At 47.4% G+C, this 19,942-nt stretch overlaps 1 protein-coding gene across 1 annotated transcript in view; it reads right to left on the reverse strand.

The window, feature by feature from the left end:
- Window positions 1–19,942, reverse strand: part of CD38 (CD38 molecule) — a 53,633-nt gene that overhangs the window by 5,080 nt on the left and 28,611 nt on the right. Inside the window, exons 2-7 of the mRNA XM_061145477.1 lie at window positions 16,701–16,830; window positions 14,001–14,133; window positions 6,914–6,999; window positions 4,453–4,526; window positions 2,307–2,393; window positions 1,568–1,654 (exon numbers count right to left, since the gene is read on the reverse strand). Coding sequence (XP_061001460.1) covers window positions 1,568–1,654; window positions 2,307–2,393; window positions 4,453–4,526; window positions 6,914–6,999; window positions 14,001–14,133; window positions 16,701–16,830 — 597 coding nt within the window. The remainder of the gene's footprint in view (window positions 1–1,567; window positions 1,655–2,306; window positions 2,394–4,452; window positions 4,527–6,913; window positions 7,000–14,000; window positions 14,134–16,700; window positions 16,831–19,942) is intronic.

The following is a 19,942-nucleotide window of genomic DNA, read 5'->3' on the forward strand; positions in this document are numbered from 1 at the left end:
ATACCTTTGAGTAACTTAGACTGGTCAGATGTCTGCCATGTCTCCTTTATAGTTGTTCCTTTTTTCTGTTTTCTCACCTAACTGCTATAGAAAGCTTGTGTTATTTTCTGGCAGTTTCCAGAGAGAAGCCAGCTGGCTGATGGGGAATTCAGGTCATCGGAGAGACAAAGGCTTCAGTGAATGTTCCTTGAATCTGTCCTCCTGCCTTTCTGACATGGTTGGTGGGAAAGGGTGGTGACAGGGAAGTGATGGGAAGCATTTCAGTTTCGATGTTCTTTGAGAAAGTGTTTCTCTCTGCATCTGTTCTCTGGGAACTATCTGTCCCATATCTATCTGTCACATATGGGAAAATTTCCAAAGATGCTTTTAGCACAGATCTCTGCCTGGAGTTAAATACTGACCACACATCTTAAAAACAGTGAGGGGTCTCGGTTATGATAACAGAGTCACAGGTGATTTTAAAAAATATGTACTTGTGGCTTCCCTTGGTGGTACAGTGGATAAGAATCCACCTGCCAATGCAGGGAACATGGGATCGATCCCGGGTATGGGAAGATCCCACCTGCTGTGGAGCAAACAAGCTCGCGTGCCACCAACTACTGAGCCCCGCACGCCCTAGAGCCGGGGAGCCATGACAAGAGAAGCCACTGCGATGTGAAGCCCGAACACCACAGCTCGAGAAAAGCCCACATGGCAACAAAGACCAGCACGGTCAAAAATAAACAAATAACTAAAATTTTTGAAAAAAAGAAAAAAAAAAAAACATATGCCTATCTGTAATTTAAACTTTCCTCCAATCAATAGGTGTTATGGGTAAACAGTTTTAAGATTTTACATTTTTTAATTAGAAAATCATAAAGCTTGCTCTTTATGATATGAGACTATCGTTGCAGCTGCTGCTCTACCCAAGGGGGCTGACCCTCAAGGTCAGGGAGGCCAAGCTAGGAAGTCTTAGAAATCACCCAGTCCATTCCAATGTTACAGATGATGGAGTGAAGCCCAGAAAGGCTGGTGGGCTTTAAGAATAAATGTGGAGGCTTGACGTCAGGCCTCCTGTCTGTTGTGAGTGTCTGCTTAAAGCCCCCTGAGCTTATCTGAGTGTTGGTATCTAGAGGAGCTAGGCACCCAAGGGAGCTGACCTGGGTGTGAGCTGAGCTATTTGGGTCTGTGTGTAAGCCACCAAGTGTTATGCAACTACAACTGAGACCCAACCAAAGAAACCCCACCTGCAAGATATGCCAAATCACAAGGCTTTTATAAATCCTTTGCTTTTGGCAAAATGTGCTTCTACACCCCTGAAAGTCAGGAGCTCTGGGTCAGGCCTCTCACATGGGAAAGCAGGAAAGATGCCCTCAAACCTGGGTCACATTTAGAGGCAAATCACTGCTAGAGTCGCGTGAGGAAGGACGAGGAACAGGGCAGGGGAGTGAACATCAGAAGGCCACTGGCTGGAAACGGCTTCCGGGCTAAGCTGGGAGAAGGGTGGAGTTCGCTGAAGGTCACCACCCAGACCGCCGTCACAGCCCAAGGGAAGAGCATCTGCACGTGGCGGGAGAGCATCAGTTACCTGAGATTATCCCTGCAGATAAATCTGACACTCCTTTGATTCAGGATGGACTCCAGTTCCTTTATAGAGGGGCCAGAGCATGAGTCACTGGAGGAAAAACGAAGAAAGTGTTAAAATAACAAGAGCTCACACACATTTCCTTGGAGTCGCTTGGTGTCTTCCAGGAGGCAGGCCCTGGGCAGGGCCCTCGGATGAAGACGTGACGTGGAGGGAGCTTCAGAGAGCTCACAGGTCTGCAGCAGAGTCTAAGATGTGAACTAGGTAGAGACCTACCACGGAGACACAATTAAGAGACTGTGGAGTGAGTGAAAGTCGCTCAGTCGTGTCTGACTCTTTGCGACCCCGTGGACTATACAGTTCATGGGATTCTCCAGGCCAGAATACTAGAGTGGGTAGCCTTTCCCTTCTCCAGGGAATCTTCCCAACCCAGGGATTGAACCCAGGTCTCCCACATGGCAGGCGGATTCTTTACCAGCTGAGTACCAGGGAAGCCCAAGAATACTGGAGTGGGTAGCCTGTCCCTTCTCCAGCAGATCTTCCCAACCCGGGAATTGAACCGGGGCCTCCTGCTGAGCGGATTCTTTACCAACTGAGCTATGTTGGGATGGGGTAAAGGTAGAGTAAGGCCCCATTCATTTCCTGAGCCAGTCTTTTCTCAGAGCATTCATCCCTGTCTTTCATGGACTGATTCCTGAAATAAGCCTGAGGACATATAGGAGTACAATGTAGTAACACATACCTGGGAGGTTTTCCAGGGTCATGTACCAGCCAGGCCTGTAGTATAACCCTTGGCCTCAAGGTAGGGGCTTCCACTCGTCCAAATATGCTAAGATAGAAGAGACACAGAACATTGTTAACCTCAAGCTGAATTGTTGGAGCACCCACAGCCCCTGTGAAAAGTCATCGGGCGGGTGTCACTGGTTAGAACATACCATTTGGAAGTGACCCATGATTTGCATCAGAATCAGCCACCTTTACTTATTCAGAATGACCCCAAATAAGGAAGATTCTCAGAATAAGGGTCTTCATCTGTACACTGATGCTGATTCTTTACACACTTGCTATTCCAAGAAGATACAATTTTACACTCGCTTAGACCAAGGTAAGGAGCTCATTACAATCGCAGAATCTCTGCCCAACACCACCTGCTGAATCTGAGCCAGCAGCCCAACAATTCCTAGGTGATCCCCACACACAGTGAGTTTGAGAAGCATGTCGTTGAAAGACCCCTATGTCCTGTTCTGACCCCAGCCCTAAGCTCTCCCCATTAGGCGCCACAACTCCTGTTACAAGTACTTGGGCCCCTAATACCAGATTACAAAATCCTGGAATGTTCACACTTGCACCCAAAAGCCCGCGAGGTTGGGGTCAGAAGAAGACAAGAGGACAAAGGCTTCCTGGAGGACTCAAACATTAACAGAGGCAAGGGGGGCTTCTCCGGTGGTCCAGTGGTTAAGAATCCGCTTGCAGTGCAGGGAACGTGGGTTCAAACCTTGGTTGGGGAACTAAGATCCTGCATACCATGCGGGCAACTGCAACTAAGACAGGATGTAGCCAAATAAATATTTTTAAGAAAGAGGAAAGAAGGAAAATTCATTTGGGGGGCACCTGGAGTGCCCGGTCATGGCGCTTTAGTCACTCAGTCGTGTCCAACTCTTGCGACCCCATGGACTGTAGCCTACCAGGCTCCTCTGCCCACGGACAGGAAAATACTGGAGTGGGTTGCCATTTCCTTCTCCAGGGGATCTTCCCAGCTCAGGGATCAAACTCACATCTCCTGCATTGGCAGGCAGATTCTTTACTGCTCCGCCACCTCGGAAGCCCCTGGGGCACATTAATATATGTTCCCTCATCTCAACTAGCCTTATCCAGGGAAAGGTTGGAGAAGAAAGACCAAGGTAAGCAATGTGGTAGAACCTGTAAGTGCAGAAGGGGATCAGCGAAGGAAAGCCGGGGTGAGACCAGGGTCAGTGGTGTGGGCGAAAGGAGATACTCAACCAGCACTTTCTCTGGGTGGCATTGGCTCAGCATCTTTCATACACCCTCCCACCCATCTTCACATCACCAGCACCTCCTCAGGTACACAGAGACTAGTGGGGCCCTGCTAAGGTCACCCAGGTAAGATGTCATGACCTCTGGAGTCCCCGCTTTTAACCGTGACAATAAACTGCTGACACTGCCTGCAAAAGATGGAATGCAGGTCAAAGGCATGGCGGAGCTCCCGCTGTTCTCAGCAGCAGATCCACGGGGATCCACACTGTCCAGGGTGGAGAGAGGAGTCTCGGGCAGATGTTCATGGAGAAGAAGATTTTAGACAGGCAGAAGGAAGGAGGGGACAGGTCCTGTGGGGAAACAGGGTGAGCAAGGGAAATGGGCAGGATGGAGTGTCATGAGAGAGAGCGGGCATGCTCAGCCAGCCAGTCATGTCCAACTCTTTGTGGCCCCATGGGCTGCAGCCTGCCAGACTCCTCTGTCCACGGGGATTCTCCAGGCAAGAATACTGGAGTGGGTGGCCATTTCCTCTTCCAGGGGATCTTCCCAACCCAGGAACTGAACCTACGCCTCCTGTGTCTCCTGCATTGGCAGGCAGATTCCTCACCACGGAGCCACCTGGGAAGCTCTACAGGAGGGAGAGCAGGCCTCAAAAAGCTAAGAGGAAGAGCTGGACCCTGTGCAAGGACCTTTGGAGAATTTTAAACAATGGAGAAACTGGACACAAGTGTTGACTTAGAAAGACAAAAATCTCACCATAGAATACATTTTACCTTTTTCAGCCCACATCTTCAGTCCTGAAGTTCGACATGAAAAGCATATTCTTCTAAAGGCAGAAGAGCCAGGAGGAGACTGCGTTAACCCTAACCCACAGGAGGCAAAGAAATAAGTACCTCATTTTGTCAAAGGCGTTCTCGATGGATCCATTGAGCACCACCTGGACTGTACCACAGACATTTTCTGCAAACTTAAAAACAGAAACACCATTCCTCAGCATGCAAACTTCGCTGCCAGTCCCCAGCAGGCCCACCCCCACAGCTCTTAACATCAGCTGGTGAAAGAGAACTGCCCGCAGGGCTCTACCTCAGACAGCGAGGCCTACGGAACGTTTACCCCAAATTACTGGAGGGCTTATGCCTCCCTCCGGAGTTCTGGAAGCCATTGTGCCAATCTGTGTCTGAACAATGAAGTTCAGCTTCATCGCGGCTAAGCTGGCGGTTCAGAAGGCAGAAGTCCGGGTGAGCAAGAACAGCATCATTGCCGGACAAGGACGGTAACATTGCTTTCCTAACACCACGCACTGTAGACGCCACACATCTCATTCAGTGGGAGCAGACCCTTCAGCCGTAAGAAACGAAGAAAGACAAAAGAAAATGCCACGGGAAAAGAAACTGTGACAGATGGTGGCCCTGAAGGCTGCACCAGCATAATGAGGAGCGGAGAATGAACGAATGAGTGGATATTTTTGAGCATGGGGTTTTAGTTCTTCATGCAACAAAGATTCAGCTGGAATCTTCGCTAGACCCTGGGGAAAATAAGATGGACAGAAGTATGCAAGCTAGGGAGGGGAGAATGGATACCTGTATATGTACGGCTGAGCCCCTTCACTGTTCACGTGAAGCCCTCACAACGTTGTTGTTAATTGGCTATACGCTAATACAAAATAAAAACACTATGCAATCTACTATTTCTTCCAGGAGGCCCACCCAGACCCCTGGGACTATCTCTGCATCCCCTTCTCTCATTATCCAGCTCTAGGGCATTGTGATGATGAGTTTAACGTGGGTTTAGCCCCTGGGACTGAGAGTTGTGGGCCTGGCCGTCCCACCCACCTCCACAGCGCTGGAGCCTTGCAGCCAGGGCACTGTGAGTAGGCGCCCAAGGAAAGTCCATGGACGGAGGAGAGGGGAGGACAGCAAGATGTCCAAATACCCTATGATGGAGAGCAGTAAGAACCAGCAAAGGTGTAACAGAGGAGGACAAAAACCAAGTCCTAAAGGATGAATAGGATTTCGCCTGGTAGGGGTTGAGGCAAGTGCTCACAGAAAGGCCAGGACAGGACTGCTGTGGCAGTCCAGAGGTTAATAATCTGCCTGCCAAGGCAGGGGACACAGGTTCGATCCCTGGTCTGGGAGGATCCCACATGCTGCAGAGCAATGAAATCCATGCACCACAACTTCGGAAGCCTATGCGGCCAGAGTCTGTGCTCCCCAACAAGAGAAGCCACACCAGTGGGAAGTCCTTGCACTGCAACTAGAGAAAGCCCAGGTGCAGCAATGAAGACCCAACACAGGCAAAAATAAATAAATAAATAAACAAAATTATTTTAAAAATAAGCACAAAAGCAGCTTAGAATGAGGCCAGAAATATATAGATAGAGGGGAGGATGGTATTTCCCAGGCTAAATCCTGGATCTGGAGTCAGACACCTTGGGATAAACACCCACATTTGCCACTTGCTGCATCTCTTTAGTGGAATGCTTGTTTACCTCACCTCCAACTGGTATGACACTCCCGGTACCTGCTTCACAGAGTTCTTGCGAGGATGCCTGATTTTAACCCACGTAAAACGCTGAGGACTACCCCGAGCACACAGTAAATGGTCTGCGAGTGTAGATTATTAAGACTGTTCCAGGAATCTAAGATTGGCCAATACCTGGATCAGAGAATTCAACCAAGCCAGAGGTGCCTGGCAGCCAAAGCTCCAAAAAAAGGCAGAAGCAGGGAATCTTCATCCAGAGCCCCAGACCTCCCATGAATGGCCACAGATTACATGTGAAAATCTTTTGGCATGTGCTTAAGAACATTTTTCTCAGGAAAGAACCCTAAACTTTTGTTTCTAAAAGGATCTGGGATGCTCCCTTCTCCAAGTGAATTAAAACCAACCACTGACGGGATGACCTCCTAAGCTCTTTGGCCTCCAAATTCTAGAATTTCATTTGTGGTACTTACCCTTTTGCTTGTTTTTCTTCATAAAGTGAATTATTTTGTTTTAATATTTTTAATGGGAGGATAACTGTTTTACAATGTTGGGTAGGTTTCACACCGTACAACAATATGCCAGTGAAGTTGCTCGGTTGTGTCCGACTCTTTGCGACCCCATGGACTGTAGCCTACCAGGCTCCTCCATCCATGGAGTTTTCCAGGCAAGAGTACTGGAGTGGGGTGCCATTGCCTTCTCCAGAGGATCTTCCCAACCCGGGGATTGAACCCAGGTCTCCCGCATTGCAGGCAGACGCTTTATCGTCTGAGCCACCAGGGAAGCCCAAACAACATGAACCAGCCATAAATATACATATATCCTCTCCCTCTAGAGACTCCTTCCCATCCCGCCCCATCCCACCTCTGTTCTTACCCTTTCGGACAGCGCTTCCCAGAATACAGAAAAATAGTTGGTTCTGCAGTCTCTCTTCCAGTCTGGGCAAGACTGATAGTTCAAATCTAAAAGACATGGTTTGCAGAAAAGTACTTAAAGTGGGCAAGAAAAGGCGTAATTCATCTCTGTTCTCTGTGGGCTGTTGGATCTCAGTGGAGTCACTTTCCGCGGCATCACTGCCAAGACAGAGGACGGAGAACGGACGCCTCTCGACCCAATTTAACTAAGTGCCTCCTGAATCCCTTCCAAGTCCTCAGCTTACCCTCCATGCCTCAGACAGGAATACAGTGACCAGCTTTGAGTCATCATTCTGGAAAACTGCAGCAAAGGCTCATCTGACAGAGACAAGCCCCCAGTAGTATTTCCAGTTCCAGGAAGAATTTGAAATCATTTCCTCCCTCACTGCTTTCATCCCCACACCCTTAGACTCAGATACCCTCAGAGTCTTCCTACACACACCGCATCCAGACAGGCTCAGCTGTCAGCGAGGAACCACAGACATAAGGCAGGAACACGCAGTTTCTGTACTACTTCTACCAAGGATACCTGCCTTAACACACCAACCGCTTTTTACTGAGGTATAGCAGAGTATGAACCGGTTAGACAGCATGACTGACTCAGTGGACATGAATTTGAGCCATCTCTGGGAGACAGTGCAGGACAGGGAAGCCTGGTATGCTGCAGTATATTGGGTCTCAAAGAGTTGGATATGACTTAGCAACTGAACAGCTGCAACAACAAATAATTGACAAATAAAACTGTAAAATACCTAAAGGGTACAAAGTAATGATTTGATATGCATACATATTGTGGAAAGATTCTCCCCCATCAATGCATCCATCACTTCATATTCTTTTTTTTTTTTTTTTTTTTATGAGAACTTTAAAGTCCTTATGGTGAAAGCTGAGTGCAGAAAAATTGATGCTTTTGAACTGTGGTGTTGGAGAAGGCTCTTGAGAGTCCCTTGGACTACAAGGAGATCCAACCAGTTCATCCTAAAGGAGATCAGTCCTGGGTGTTCATTGGAAGGACTGATGTTGAAGCTGAAACTCCAATACTTTGGCTACCTGATTCGAAGAGCTGAGTCATTTGAAAAGACCCTGGGAAAGACTGAAGGACGGCAGGAGGAGAAGGGGATCCATGCGGAGAGAGCAGTGCAGAGACCTGTGGTTTAGAATGATCTTGGCAGAGCAGAAGTGATGGGGAGGGGCTGGACTGATGATAAGGCGTATGAAAGACAGAATTCAGACTTTATCTTAGAGGCAAAAGAGAGCTGTTTGGGTTTTAGGTACAAGACAGAAGCAGTCCCATTGTGATGGCCAGATGCAGGCTGACCTAAAGGGGTCAGGGGTGAGCAGTCTGTCCAGCAAGAAAGGAGAGCATGTTAGAGAGCTGGATTCAGGCAGTGGTAACAGACACAGGAAGGAAAGGATGAATGCCAGGTAAATGACCAGGTGGGGACTGATTGGGCATGGCAGAGGAGGGCAGAATGAGAGTGAAGGCACAATCTGGCATTGTGTCACCTCGGCTTTGCACCAGCAAGCAGGTCCTGGAGGGTGTGGAGAGGCCCCGGACGTCAGACACGTAGCAGCCGCCTGTCTTCTTTGCAGCCATGAGCATAGCTGACCCTACAAAAACACCTATCTTTCTGCTCCCTCTTAGTATAGGTTGAATCGTGTACCCCCCAAAAGATGTGTTGAAGTGTGTTTGCAGATTTAATCAAGTCAAAATGAGACTGCTACTCCAATTTAAATTAATTAATTAAAAAAAATGAGACTGCAAGGTTGGGTGGGTCCTGGTCCCATAAGCCTGAGGTTCTTAAGAGAAGGGAGGTTTGGTTACAGAGGCAAACACAAGGGGAAGACACTGTGGAGATGCACAGGAAGAAGACAGCCAAGGGGATGGAGACAGGGGGTGGAGTGATGTATCCATGAGCAAGGTTTTCCAGCAAACACCAGAAGCTGGAAGAGTCAGAGTCTCTCCCCCTGGAGCCTTCAGACAGAGCACGGCCCAGCCGACACCTTGATCTAGGACTTCTAGTCTCCAGAAGTGTGAGAAAATAAATTTATATTGTTTGATGCCACATTCATTAGATCATGGAGAAAGCAAGGGAGTTCCAGAAAAACACCTACTTCTGCCTCGTTGACTACACTAAAGCCTTTGACTGTGTGGACACGCCGAACTGTGGAAAATTCTCAAAGAGATGGGAGTACCAGACCACCTTACCTGTCTCCTAAGAAACCTGTATGCAGGTTAAGAAGCAGCAGTTAGAACCGGACATGGAACAGTGGACTGGTTCCAAATTGGGGAAGGAGTATGACAGGACTGTATATTGTCACCCTGCTTATTTAATTTACATGCAGAGTATATCACGTGAAATGCTCTATGAATCAAGCTGGAAGCGAGATTGTGTGTGTGTGTCTGTGTGTGTGTGCACGCGCGCGCGCTCAGTCACTCAGTATATGTGTGTGTGCGTGTGTGTGTGTGTGTGTGTGTGTGTGTACGCTCAGTCGCTCAGTTGTGTCAGACTCTTTGTGACCCCATGGAGTGCAGCCTGCCAGGCCCCTCTGTCCATGGGATTTTCTCAGCAATAATACTGAAGTGGGTTGCCATGCCCTCCTCTGGGGGATCTTCCCAACCCAGGGATCAAACTCACATCTCCTGCATTAGCAGGCAGGTTCTTTATCACTGAGCCACCTGCTAGGAGACAAATCAACAACCTCAGACATGCAGATGATATCTCTTAATGGCAGAAAGTGAAGAGGAACTAAAGAGCCTCTAGATGAGGGTGAAAGAGGAGAGTGAAAAAGCTGGCGTGAATCTCATCTTTCAAAAAACTAAGATCATGGCATCTGGTCCCATCACTTCATGGCAAATAGAAGGGGAAAATGTGGAAACGGTGGCAGATTTTATTTTCTTTGGCTTCTAAATCACTGCAGAGATCAAATGCAAAGATGAAATTAATAGACTCTAGCTCCTTGGAAGGAAAACTATGACAAACCTAGACAGCATATTAAAAAGCAGAGACTTTATTTTGCTGACAAAGGTCTATTTAGTCAAAGCTAAGGTTTTTTCCAGTAGTCATGTATGGATGTGAGAGTTGGACTATAAAGAAGGCTGAGTGCTGAAGAACTGATGCTTTTGAATTGTAGTGTTGGAGAAGACTCTTGAGAATCCCTTGGACTGAAGGAGATCAAACCAGTCAATCCTAAAGGAAATCAACCCTGAATATCCATTGGAAGAACTGGTGCTGAAGCTCAAATAATTTGGCCACCTGACATGAAGAACTGACTCATTAGAAAAGACCCAGATGCTGGAAAGATTGAAGGTGGGAGAAGGGTGCAGCAGAGGATGAGATGGTTGGATGGCATCACTGGACGTGCTCAATGAACATGAATTTGAGTAAACTCTGGGAGATAGAAGAGGACAGAAGAGCCTGGCGTGCTTCAGTCCACGGGGTCACAAAGAGTTGGACATGACTTAGTGACTGAACAACAGCAAAAATGTGGTTCTTCATTATGGCAGCCTCGGGAAACTAACCTAACTACAGATGTGGGCTTGACCGCCAATGACAGAAAATAAAGCTCTAGATCAGAGACCTCCCAGGGATGAGGAAGTAATCCTGAGGGTTTCCATAATAATTAAATGCATTAAAAACAAAATAACACAAATTAGAACAAAAACTTTTCCATGTACAGATGTAAATAAATACTGTGGAGTCGAAAGATAAATTTGAATCATTTCCAAGAGAGGGAAAAATGTTGATGATAATGAAGTGAACATACATTTTGTAAGGTGCTACAATAGTGCCCCTGTTTATAGGGTTTCATGAACAGAAAGCTTTTTCATCTTCACAACCACAGCCAGAGAGAAGTCTCTGAGTTTGTCACCTACCTCCTGCCCACAAGGATATCTCCCCCTTGCCACCTGCACATTAGACAAAACTTTAAAGTCATAGGGAAAAAAAGGAGAGAAATTTTAGAATAAAGAGAAGTCAAGTACCTAAAAAGCAGAATAAGAAGTTTTTAAAAAAAGGAATTAGAAGGTTACAACGGAAACTCCATTTTCATAACAAAACAAACAAGGCAAAATTAATGTAGTAAAAAATGAGGAAAAAGCCAGACTGTAGAACAATTAAAACATAAAAATTAAGATGGAAAGACAACAAATAAAATAAGGGGAAGAGGTTAAAATCAATTAAAACTGAGGCCAAAGAAGAAGGAAGCTGACAAAATAAAATGACCTATACGGGATTCAATTGAAAAGAGAGCAATAATAAAGAACTCTAAATGGTAAGTAGATGAGAAGTAGATGTTTATAAACTTTTCACTCTAAGAAAGAATTGAAAAATTGAAACATAAATTGAAAAATTGAAAAATAAAACAACTTAAAAAGTTTTAAGGAAACACCTTTAAGAGCTAAAAGAATTAAGTGAACGACTGTTAAAAGCTAAAGCAGGTGGACTCTACCACTAGTGCTACCTGGGAAGCCCAACTTACAATAAGGGAAATTTAAAAAGGAAAGCAAGAAATATGGCAAAAACTGGAATCTAGCCAAAAAGAAAAAAAAAGTGGAGAGACACATTTATATGTCATATTTCTAGGTGAAAAGTCTAGATTAAAGATGAATTGAAAATTACAAAATAAAAGCACTAGGTGAAAATATAGAAGACTTCAATCTTGCATGAGGAAACTCTAAGCAAAATAGGCAACCCAGTAGCCAAATGGAACAGGGTTGACAGACTTGCCTGCATTTCTGTAGGCAAAACACAGAATATAAACAGCATTAAATGAAAAACAGAAGCTGAGAAACATAGACAAGTGACAGAGAACAGGCAGGATGTCACACGGTTAAGAATACAGATCCTTCAGCCAGTAATCCTGGGTCTGCTCCAGCTCCACCACTCACTAGCCAACAACTCACTCGGTAGCCCTGGGCCTCAGACTTCTCACCTGCACAATGGGATCATCGTAGGAGTCCTGAAGGATTAAATGAGCAATATTCATACAGCACACAGAGCAAGGACTGGGGCTATTGTAAGTCCCAATAAATAGTAGCCACCACTGTTGACTTAAATTGAACTTCTTTAAGAAAGCAATAAATATCCCAATAAAAAGATGAATATGTATGAGCTGTCAGTTAACAATAAGAATAGAAATGACCACCATTAAATACACAAATATGCTGAGCCTCAAAATCAAAGATAGGCAAACAACAAGGTCCTATGGTATAGCATAGGGGACCACATGCCATCTCCTGGGATAAATCATAATGGAAAAGGATATTAGAAAAGAATGCATATGTGAGTTTAAATGAGTCACTTTGCTATACGGCAGAAACCAGCAGAACACTGTAAATCAACTATATTTCAATTGTGAAAAATAGAGGAGTTTCCCTGGTGGCTCAGCTCAGTTCAGTTCAGTCATTCAGTGGCGTCCGACTCTTTGTGACCCCATGGACAGGCCTCCCTGTCCATCACCAACTCCCGGAGTTTACTCAAACTCACACCCATTGAGTCGGTGATGTCATCCAACCATCTCATCCTCTGTCATCCCCTTCTCCTCCTGCCCCCAATCCTCCCAGCATCAGGGTCTTTTCCAGTGAGTCATCAGGTGGCCAAAGTATTGGAGTTTCAGCTTCAGCATATGTCCTTCCAATGAATATACAGGATTGATTTCCTTTAGGATGGACTGGTTGGATCTCCTTGCAGTCCAAAGAACTCTCAAGAGTCTTCTCCAACACCACAGTTCAAAAGCATCAATTCGTCGGTGCTCAGCTTTCTTTATGGTCCAACTCTCACATCCATACATGACCACTGGAAAAACCATAGTCTTGACTAAATGGACCTTTGTTGGCAAAACAATGTCTCTGGTTTTTAACATGCTGTCTAGGTTGGTCATAACTTTTCTTCCAAGGAGTAAGCATCTTTTAATTTCATGGCTGCAGTCACCATCTGCAGTGACTTTGGAGCCTCCCCAAAATAAAGTCTGTCACTGTTTCCACTCTTTCCCCATCTATTTGCCTTGAAGTGATGGGACCAGATGCCATGATCTTAGTTTTCTGAATATTGAGCTTTAAGCCAACTTTTTCACCGGTGGCTCAGTGGTGAAGAATCCACGAGCCAATGCAGGAGACACGGATAGATGCCTGATCCAAGAAGATACCAAATGCCAAGGAGCAACTAAGCCTATGGGCCCCAACTACAGAAGCCCACGCACCCTGGAGCCCATGACTGCAACAGGAGAAGGCATGGCAGCGAGAGGCCCACACACAGCAACTAGCGAGTAGCCCCCATTTGCCACAACTAGAGAAAAAGCCGTGACAGCAACAGAGGTCCAGCACGGCCAAAAATAAATAAATTTAAAAAACCATTTTTTTAAAAAGAGTCCATCCTTTTTGTATTTGGAAACAGTGCACATCTGGGTTGAAGAAGCCACCACAGTAAGTTTTTTTTGGGTAAGTCTAAAGCAATAAAATAATATAAAGAGTAAAATATATAAAGTAAAAGACTAAAACTAAAAGTTTTACTAAAAGTAAAAATACCCACATTAAAAATAAAAAGAGAAGGACAAAAAGAAGTGACAGTGCAATCAGATTCTCTGAGTAGAAATACCTTCCCGCAGGGAGGTGTTCTAGGTCTTTCTAGGAAGGTAAAGGGACCTCTCATCTCTGGCAAAGCTACACACAGCCGGAGACAGAGAAGCCCAGCCCGTGGCCCCTGGGGCTGTTCTGCAGATCAAGGACTTCTACCTGCTTCCGTTGGAGGCTCCTCCTGCCCGATAATTCTTTGGTCCTGAATCATGCCCTTAGAGAAAGCAGACCACCAACCATTCCGAAGCAGGCTACACCTTCCCTCAGAAAGGAGAGATTCAGGAAGCTTGGGCAATCCCAAATCCTGAAGTCATTTATTTTTTTCTAGAAAACGTGAGCTGGCCTACAGGATGCTGTCTTCCATCGGCCCAGGTTGTTCTCAAGGGTGCAGGGGCACCTGTAGGAGCACTAACCAGCTGGGAGGCTCCTGCACCCTGCCCGTCCCCGGGGCCGCCCCGCACGCCCTGAATCTCACCAGGAGAGCCTGGCTCCCCGCACCAGCTGAGGCCATCCGCAAGGGAACCCAGCAGCGTGTCCTCCAGGGTCAACAGGCCCCGCCGTTTCGCATACTCATGAGCCAGCTCCTGTGTTTTGCTCCAAAAGACTGCCTAGGAAAGAATAAACACAATCTATTATTGAGATAGATTTACTAAGTTGAATAAAAACACCAAATCTGCATCTTTTGTAAATGAAAGAAAACATGGGAAACATCACGTAAACCACCTGTGTAAGAGTAAGTAAGGCGGGCATCATCAATTTCTGTGTGTGAGTGAGAGGGTGTGTGCACATGTGTGTGTGTGTGTGTGTGTGTGTGTGTGTGTGTGTTCTCTAGGCCACAATGTTAAAGTGAACTGATTTTTCTGGACTGCAGGAAAGAAGCCTGAAAGCCACTGATCAGTATCTTATAATAGGACTTCCCTGCTGGTCCAATGGCTAAGAAACTGCCTGCCAATGCAGGGGATACAGGTTCGATCCCTGATGTGGGAAGATCCCACACGTCAAGGGACAACAAAGCCCGTGAACCACAACTACTAAAGCCTGCGCCCCCTAGACTCCCCGCTCTGCAACAAGAAAAGTCACTGCACCAAGGAGCCCGTGGACCGAAACTAGAGAAAAGCCTGAGCTCAGCAACAGACCCAAAATTAAATAAATAAAAATTCAAAAATAAAATAAATTAAAAAGTACAGCCAACAATTAAATAAATACAAAAGTTTAAAAAATCTTGGCGTTTTTAAAGCTCCAAACACATCTGGGGAAGGCATTAGGAAGTTCCAAATTCCTAAAGTTTTTGGCAAAACAATTTTTTCTACATGCCATTTTCTGGGAAAACTGCTCATTGGTTCTTAAAGAGCTCTATAATCCCTGCTTTCCCCCTCAAATCTCCCCTAGCCCCTTACAAACAAAGGAAAAGAACAAATACAATGCGCTCTCTCAGCGGCCCTTGTAAAGGTCCCTTCTAAAGTCGAATTTCAGAACCATCTTCTGTTCCATGGATCTGTTCATTCTCAGTAGGAGGCAGTGGACGGTGCCCTTTGAAGCCAGGTCCTGGAGTCAGGCTGCCTGTATAAAACCCAGCATCACTGCTCACTAGCTGTCTGACCTCGGGCGACTAAAGAATCTCTAAGCCTTACGTTCCCATCCGTAAAATGGTGTGTGCGCGCTTAGTCACTTCCGTCGTCTCTGACTGTTTGTGACCCCGTGGACTGCAGCCCACCAGGCTCCTCTGTCCACGGGATTCTCCAGGCAAGAATACTGGAGTGGGTTGCATTTCCTTCTCCAGGGCATCTTCCCGACCCAGGGAAGCCTTAGGGGCTTCCTTGGTGGCTCAGATGGTAACAAGTGAGACCCGGGTTCGACCCCTGGGTCGGGAAGATGCCCTGGAGAAGGGAATGGCAACCCCCTCCAGAATTCTTGCCTGGAGAATCCCATGGACAGAGGAGCCTGGTGGGCCACAGTCCATGGGTCACAAAGAGTTGGACATGACTTAGCAACCAACACTTGCCATGCCTTCCTCCAGGGGATCTTCCCAACCCAGGGATCAGACCCTGGTCTCTTCCCTCTCCTGCACTGGCAGGCAGATCCTTGACCTCTTAGCCCCCATTGATAACAATTGTAAGGAACCCCCGAGATGCTGAGATGAAATGAGACAATACAAGTAAAGTGCTTGTCTGCTGTCAGCGGCCCCATCACCTATTCAGCCAGCGTCTCCCGGGTGGTAACCTACGAGCAGCCCCCCTGTGAAGGGCCTGGTGCTTGTTGTACCAACCAGAGCTCCATAGCAACCGCAGCTCTAACAATGGGCTGTAATTTGTGGCTTTAAGGCTGCAGGGCTGCATGACGATGATTTGGGGCATGCTGAATTTTCACCTTAAATGCTGATTTTAGAAAAGATGCACTCCATGGGAGCGGGGAGTTCAGGATGGAGGGGACACCTGTATACCTATGGCCGATTCACATTGATGTATGGCACAAGCCATCACAATACTGTAAAGTAATTATCCTACAATTAAAACAAATAAAGTCTTTTTTTTAAAAGAAAAGATGCACTCCGTTATAGACCTTTTCCGATATAATTAGTGTATTAAAATCCAGGCCTGTCTGGCTCTAAATCTTGAACCCTGCACATTTCAGATGGGCACTTTCAGGATCATCAAACTCAGTCATCATGGTCCCCAAACTCACGAAGTCTTGGAATTCTTTCTGGTGAAATGGAGATACTGATGCCTGACCTGTCTATTTCACAAATTGACAGTGAAAACCTAACAGGATAAAGTTCAGAGAGTCCTTTGTAAACAAAAAGGACACTCAGAAAATTCAAAAAGGCATTGCTGTTACCAGCATCACCATCGCCAGAGGTCAGGGGGAGTTTTGAATTTCATCAGGTGGGTTACTCCTGTTTGGGTTGGGCTGGGATCTACGTTAGGTTTGCTTGGCCTGGTTTTTGGCCAACTTTCCTTTCCTCTTTCTATATCCCCAATTCTCTCTCTCACCTCGTGTCCCCCGGGGTGTCCTGAATCCCTGTGACATCCTGGTCTCCCAAAGGCCCACAAGCTCCCTCCCTGCCAATCAAGCCTACACCCTAATATCCAATTTTCCTCTTCCCTCACCCTGATCATGACCTCTCCCCTTTGGCCTTTAACCTCAGTTTTTAAATCCATAACTTGGCCCCAGGTACCTTGCCACAGGGCACAGTGGGATACGCCAGGTCTAGCAGGGGCTTGTAGTCCTCCTTTGTCGCTTTGCAGGGATCCTTGGAAATGAATGCACTCGTGAACGCCTGCCTGATCCCTTGGCAGTTTCCGCTTCTGTGAGATAAGACAGGAAGCAAAGTAAAAGATGAATAATTCGATTTCAAATACATGTTTAGAGCACAAGGCTTCCCAGGTGCTAGTGGTAATGAATCTGCCTGCAAATGCAAGAGATGCAGGAGATGCGGGTTCCACCCCTGGGTCAGGACGGTCCCCTGGAGGAGGGCATGGCAGCCCACTCCAGTGTTCTTGCCTGGAGAATCCCATGGACAGAGGAGCCTGGTGGGCTACAGGCCACGGGACCACAAAGGGTTGGACATGACAGCGCACACACACACCAAAGAAGTCTCGCTGAGAAAGTCACCGTGTGCCAAGTGGTTCATCCACACCCTTGTGTCTCATGTGCAGCGTTCTTACGGGATGAGCCTCAGCCTCCCTGCTCTACAAGGTCCCTGCCCTCGTGAGGTTCCTCTCTGGTCAGAGAGACAGATCGGAAACAAACAAGCAAATAAGCTAACAAAACAAGTACAGGTGATGGTAAGAGCGTAGGGAATCAGTGGGGAATTTTGGTGCAATGACCACTTTAGGAAGGCTGGTCAGGAAATGGCTCCCTAAGACTAGATGTTGGGAAGGGGTGCGGTCCAGGCAGATGGCCTTGCAAAAGTGCAAAGGCCCTGAGGCAGAAAAGAACTTGCTGATTTTGAGGAAGTGAGGGAAGAATAAGGAGAGCAGAGTGGAGAAGTCAAGTCACAAAAGTAATCTAGAGGAGATCACACGGGCCTTTTAGACGGAGGAAACGGTTCCGAATCTTACCTAATTACCAGGGGAAGATGGTGGATAGCTGGAAGCAGGGAGGTGGCCTCTGCTGACTTTTTTTTTTTTTTTGAAAAATCATTCTGAAAAAAATCTGTGCTGGCCTCAAAGATGGAGAGAAGTCTTTGTAATAGAAACTCAAACCCCATGGCCCCCTCCAAACAGCCCCTGGAGGAGAGCAGGCAGGCAGGCGAGGCAGCAGAGATGGAGGGGAGGCTAGCTGGATGTGCCGGCAGAGACCCAGCTGGACCTTCCTTTGTGAGCTTGTGTTGCAAGTGAACCCGAGCCCATCATTTCCTGGCAGGGGGAGCAGGGAGTGAGTTTCCATTGGCAGAGTTCAGCTATCGTCGTCAGGACAAACTCTGGCCTTTGGACTTGGCATCCCAAGTGTAATATCAGATCAGACAGCTGGACCCAGGGGAGTAAGGACTAGCCTCCGGTTTTCTATTCCCCCTGAGCCTGTTTTGTCCCTGCAGGGCACTAGCCAAGCAGCCATTCCAAGGGTCTTCTGCCTTCTTGACTCAGGCTGGCCAAGTCAAGTGGCTCGTTCCTCCTGATGAGCCCAGGCATCGGCGAATATCAGTGAGATCCAGCCCCTATGGCCTTCCCTGGTGGCTCAGCCGTAAAGAAACCACCTGCCAATGCAGGAGATGTAACAGACGTGAGTTCGATCCCTGGGTCAGGAAGATCCCCTGGCAAAGCAAACGGCAACCCACTCCACGATTCTTGCCTGGGAAATCTCATGGACAGAGCAGCCTGGAGGGCAACAGTCCATGGGGGTCGCAAGAGTCAAACACGACTGAAAAGACAGCACATGAAGGATTACTCCTTTCCCCTTTGCCTCCTGGCAGCATCCAGGGAAAACCAGCCTCCTTGAAACTGGGCCAAAATCTCATAAAGCAAGTCCAAATTCTTTAAGTTCCTTCTAACATCCTTAGATGGAGAAGGAAAAGGCAACCCACTCCAGTACTCTTGCCTGGAAAATCCCATGGATGGAGGAGCCTGGTAGGCTACAGCCCATGGGGTCACAATGAGTCAGACATGACTGAGGACTTCACTTTCTTTCTACAGTTTCTTTTGGAGAAGGAAATGGCAACCCACTCCAGTGTTCTTGCCTGGGGAATCCCGTGGGCGGAAGGGCCTGGTGGGCTGCGGTCTATGGGGTTGCAAAGAGTCAGACACGACTAAGCAACTAACGCACAACATCCTTAGATGGAGCCCTTTCCTGCCCCTGTGCATCCCTAGGGTGAGCGTCCAGTTGTTCTGCAAAGAGCAATAAACCCACCTTGTTCAACCACTGGTGTTCTTGTGTGGGTGTTCTCGGGGGATGGGGGTAGGGGAGCAGGCATTGACGGTAACCAGCAATCTGAACTGTTTTTCTGTTATTCAGTCACTAATTTGTGTCCGACTCTTTGCAACCCCATGGACTGTAGCCCGCCAGGCTCCTCTGTCCATGGGATTCTCCAGGCAAGAATACTGGAGTGGGTAGCCATTCCCTTCACCAGATCTTCCCAACCCAGGGATCGAAGCCGTGTCTCCTGCGTTGCAGGCAGATTCTTTACCATCTGAGCCACCAGGGAAGACTGTGAAAAATCAGCATGCTTCACCAGTGTTCATGCCTGACAAGCTCCAGGAGTAGCTTCTGAAAGAAGTGATTTGTCGTAAACAACTTTCTGGGTTGAGCTGGGCTCCCAGGCTGACAGCAGTTTTCTGTTTGCTTCCTTAATTGCTGGCCTAGAGTCTCGATGCATGCAGGCTGGGCACCAGTGTCAGGATTCAAGGTCACTGAGATGTCCTCCCCTTCCTACCACTCAGTTCCTTCCCACAGACCCCCACCAGCTTCCCTCCCACCATGAGTATTCCCTCCTGTTCACCGCTTGCCCCTTCTTCCCACCTCTGACCCACTCACGCAGGTGTCTCCAGTGCCCAGCGGCAGGGGAGTGCTAGAAGGAGCGAGGAGAGGGTGTGAACACCGCAGCACGCACCACGTGCTCATCGTGGACACATCCAATTTAACTCTTACACCAGCCCTCCTTATGTGTGTGTGTGTTGGGGTGGGGAGACTACCCTCTCCCCTGCTTTGGAGCTACCTAGTCCCAGAGCTTAGCAACTTGACCAAAGTCAGTCAGCAGTCAGGACAGATGCCTGATCTCCAGGCTCCTCTCTTTCTGCTAAACAATGCTGCCCCTGCAGGAAATTTTAAATCATGTCCCTTCTTATCCCCAGTCAATCCTAAAGGAAATCAACCCCGAATATTCATTGGAAGGACTGATGCTGAAGCCGAAGCTCGGATACTTTGGCCACCTGATAAGGAGAGACGACTCATTGGAAAAGACCCTGATGCTGGGAAAGACTG

The sequence above is a fragment of the Dama dama genome, chromosome 6, assembly GCF_033118175.1.
Source record: "Dama dama isolate Ldn47 chromosome 6, ASM3311817v1, whole genome shotgun sequence".
Lineage (NCBI taxonomy): Eukaryota > Metazoa > Chordata > Mammalia > Artiodactyla > Cervidae > Dama > Dama dama.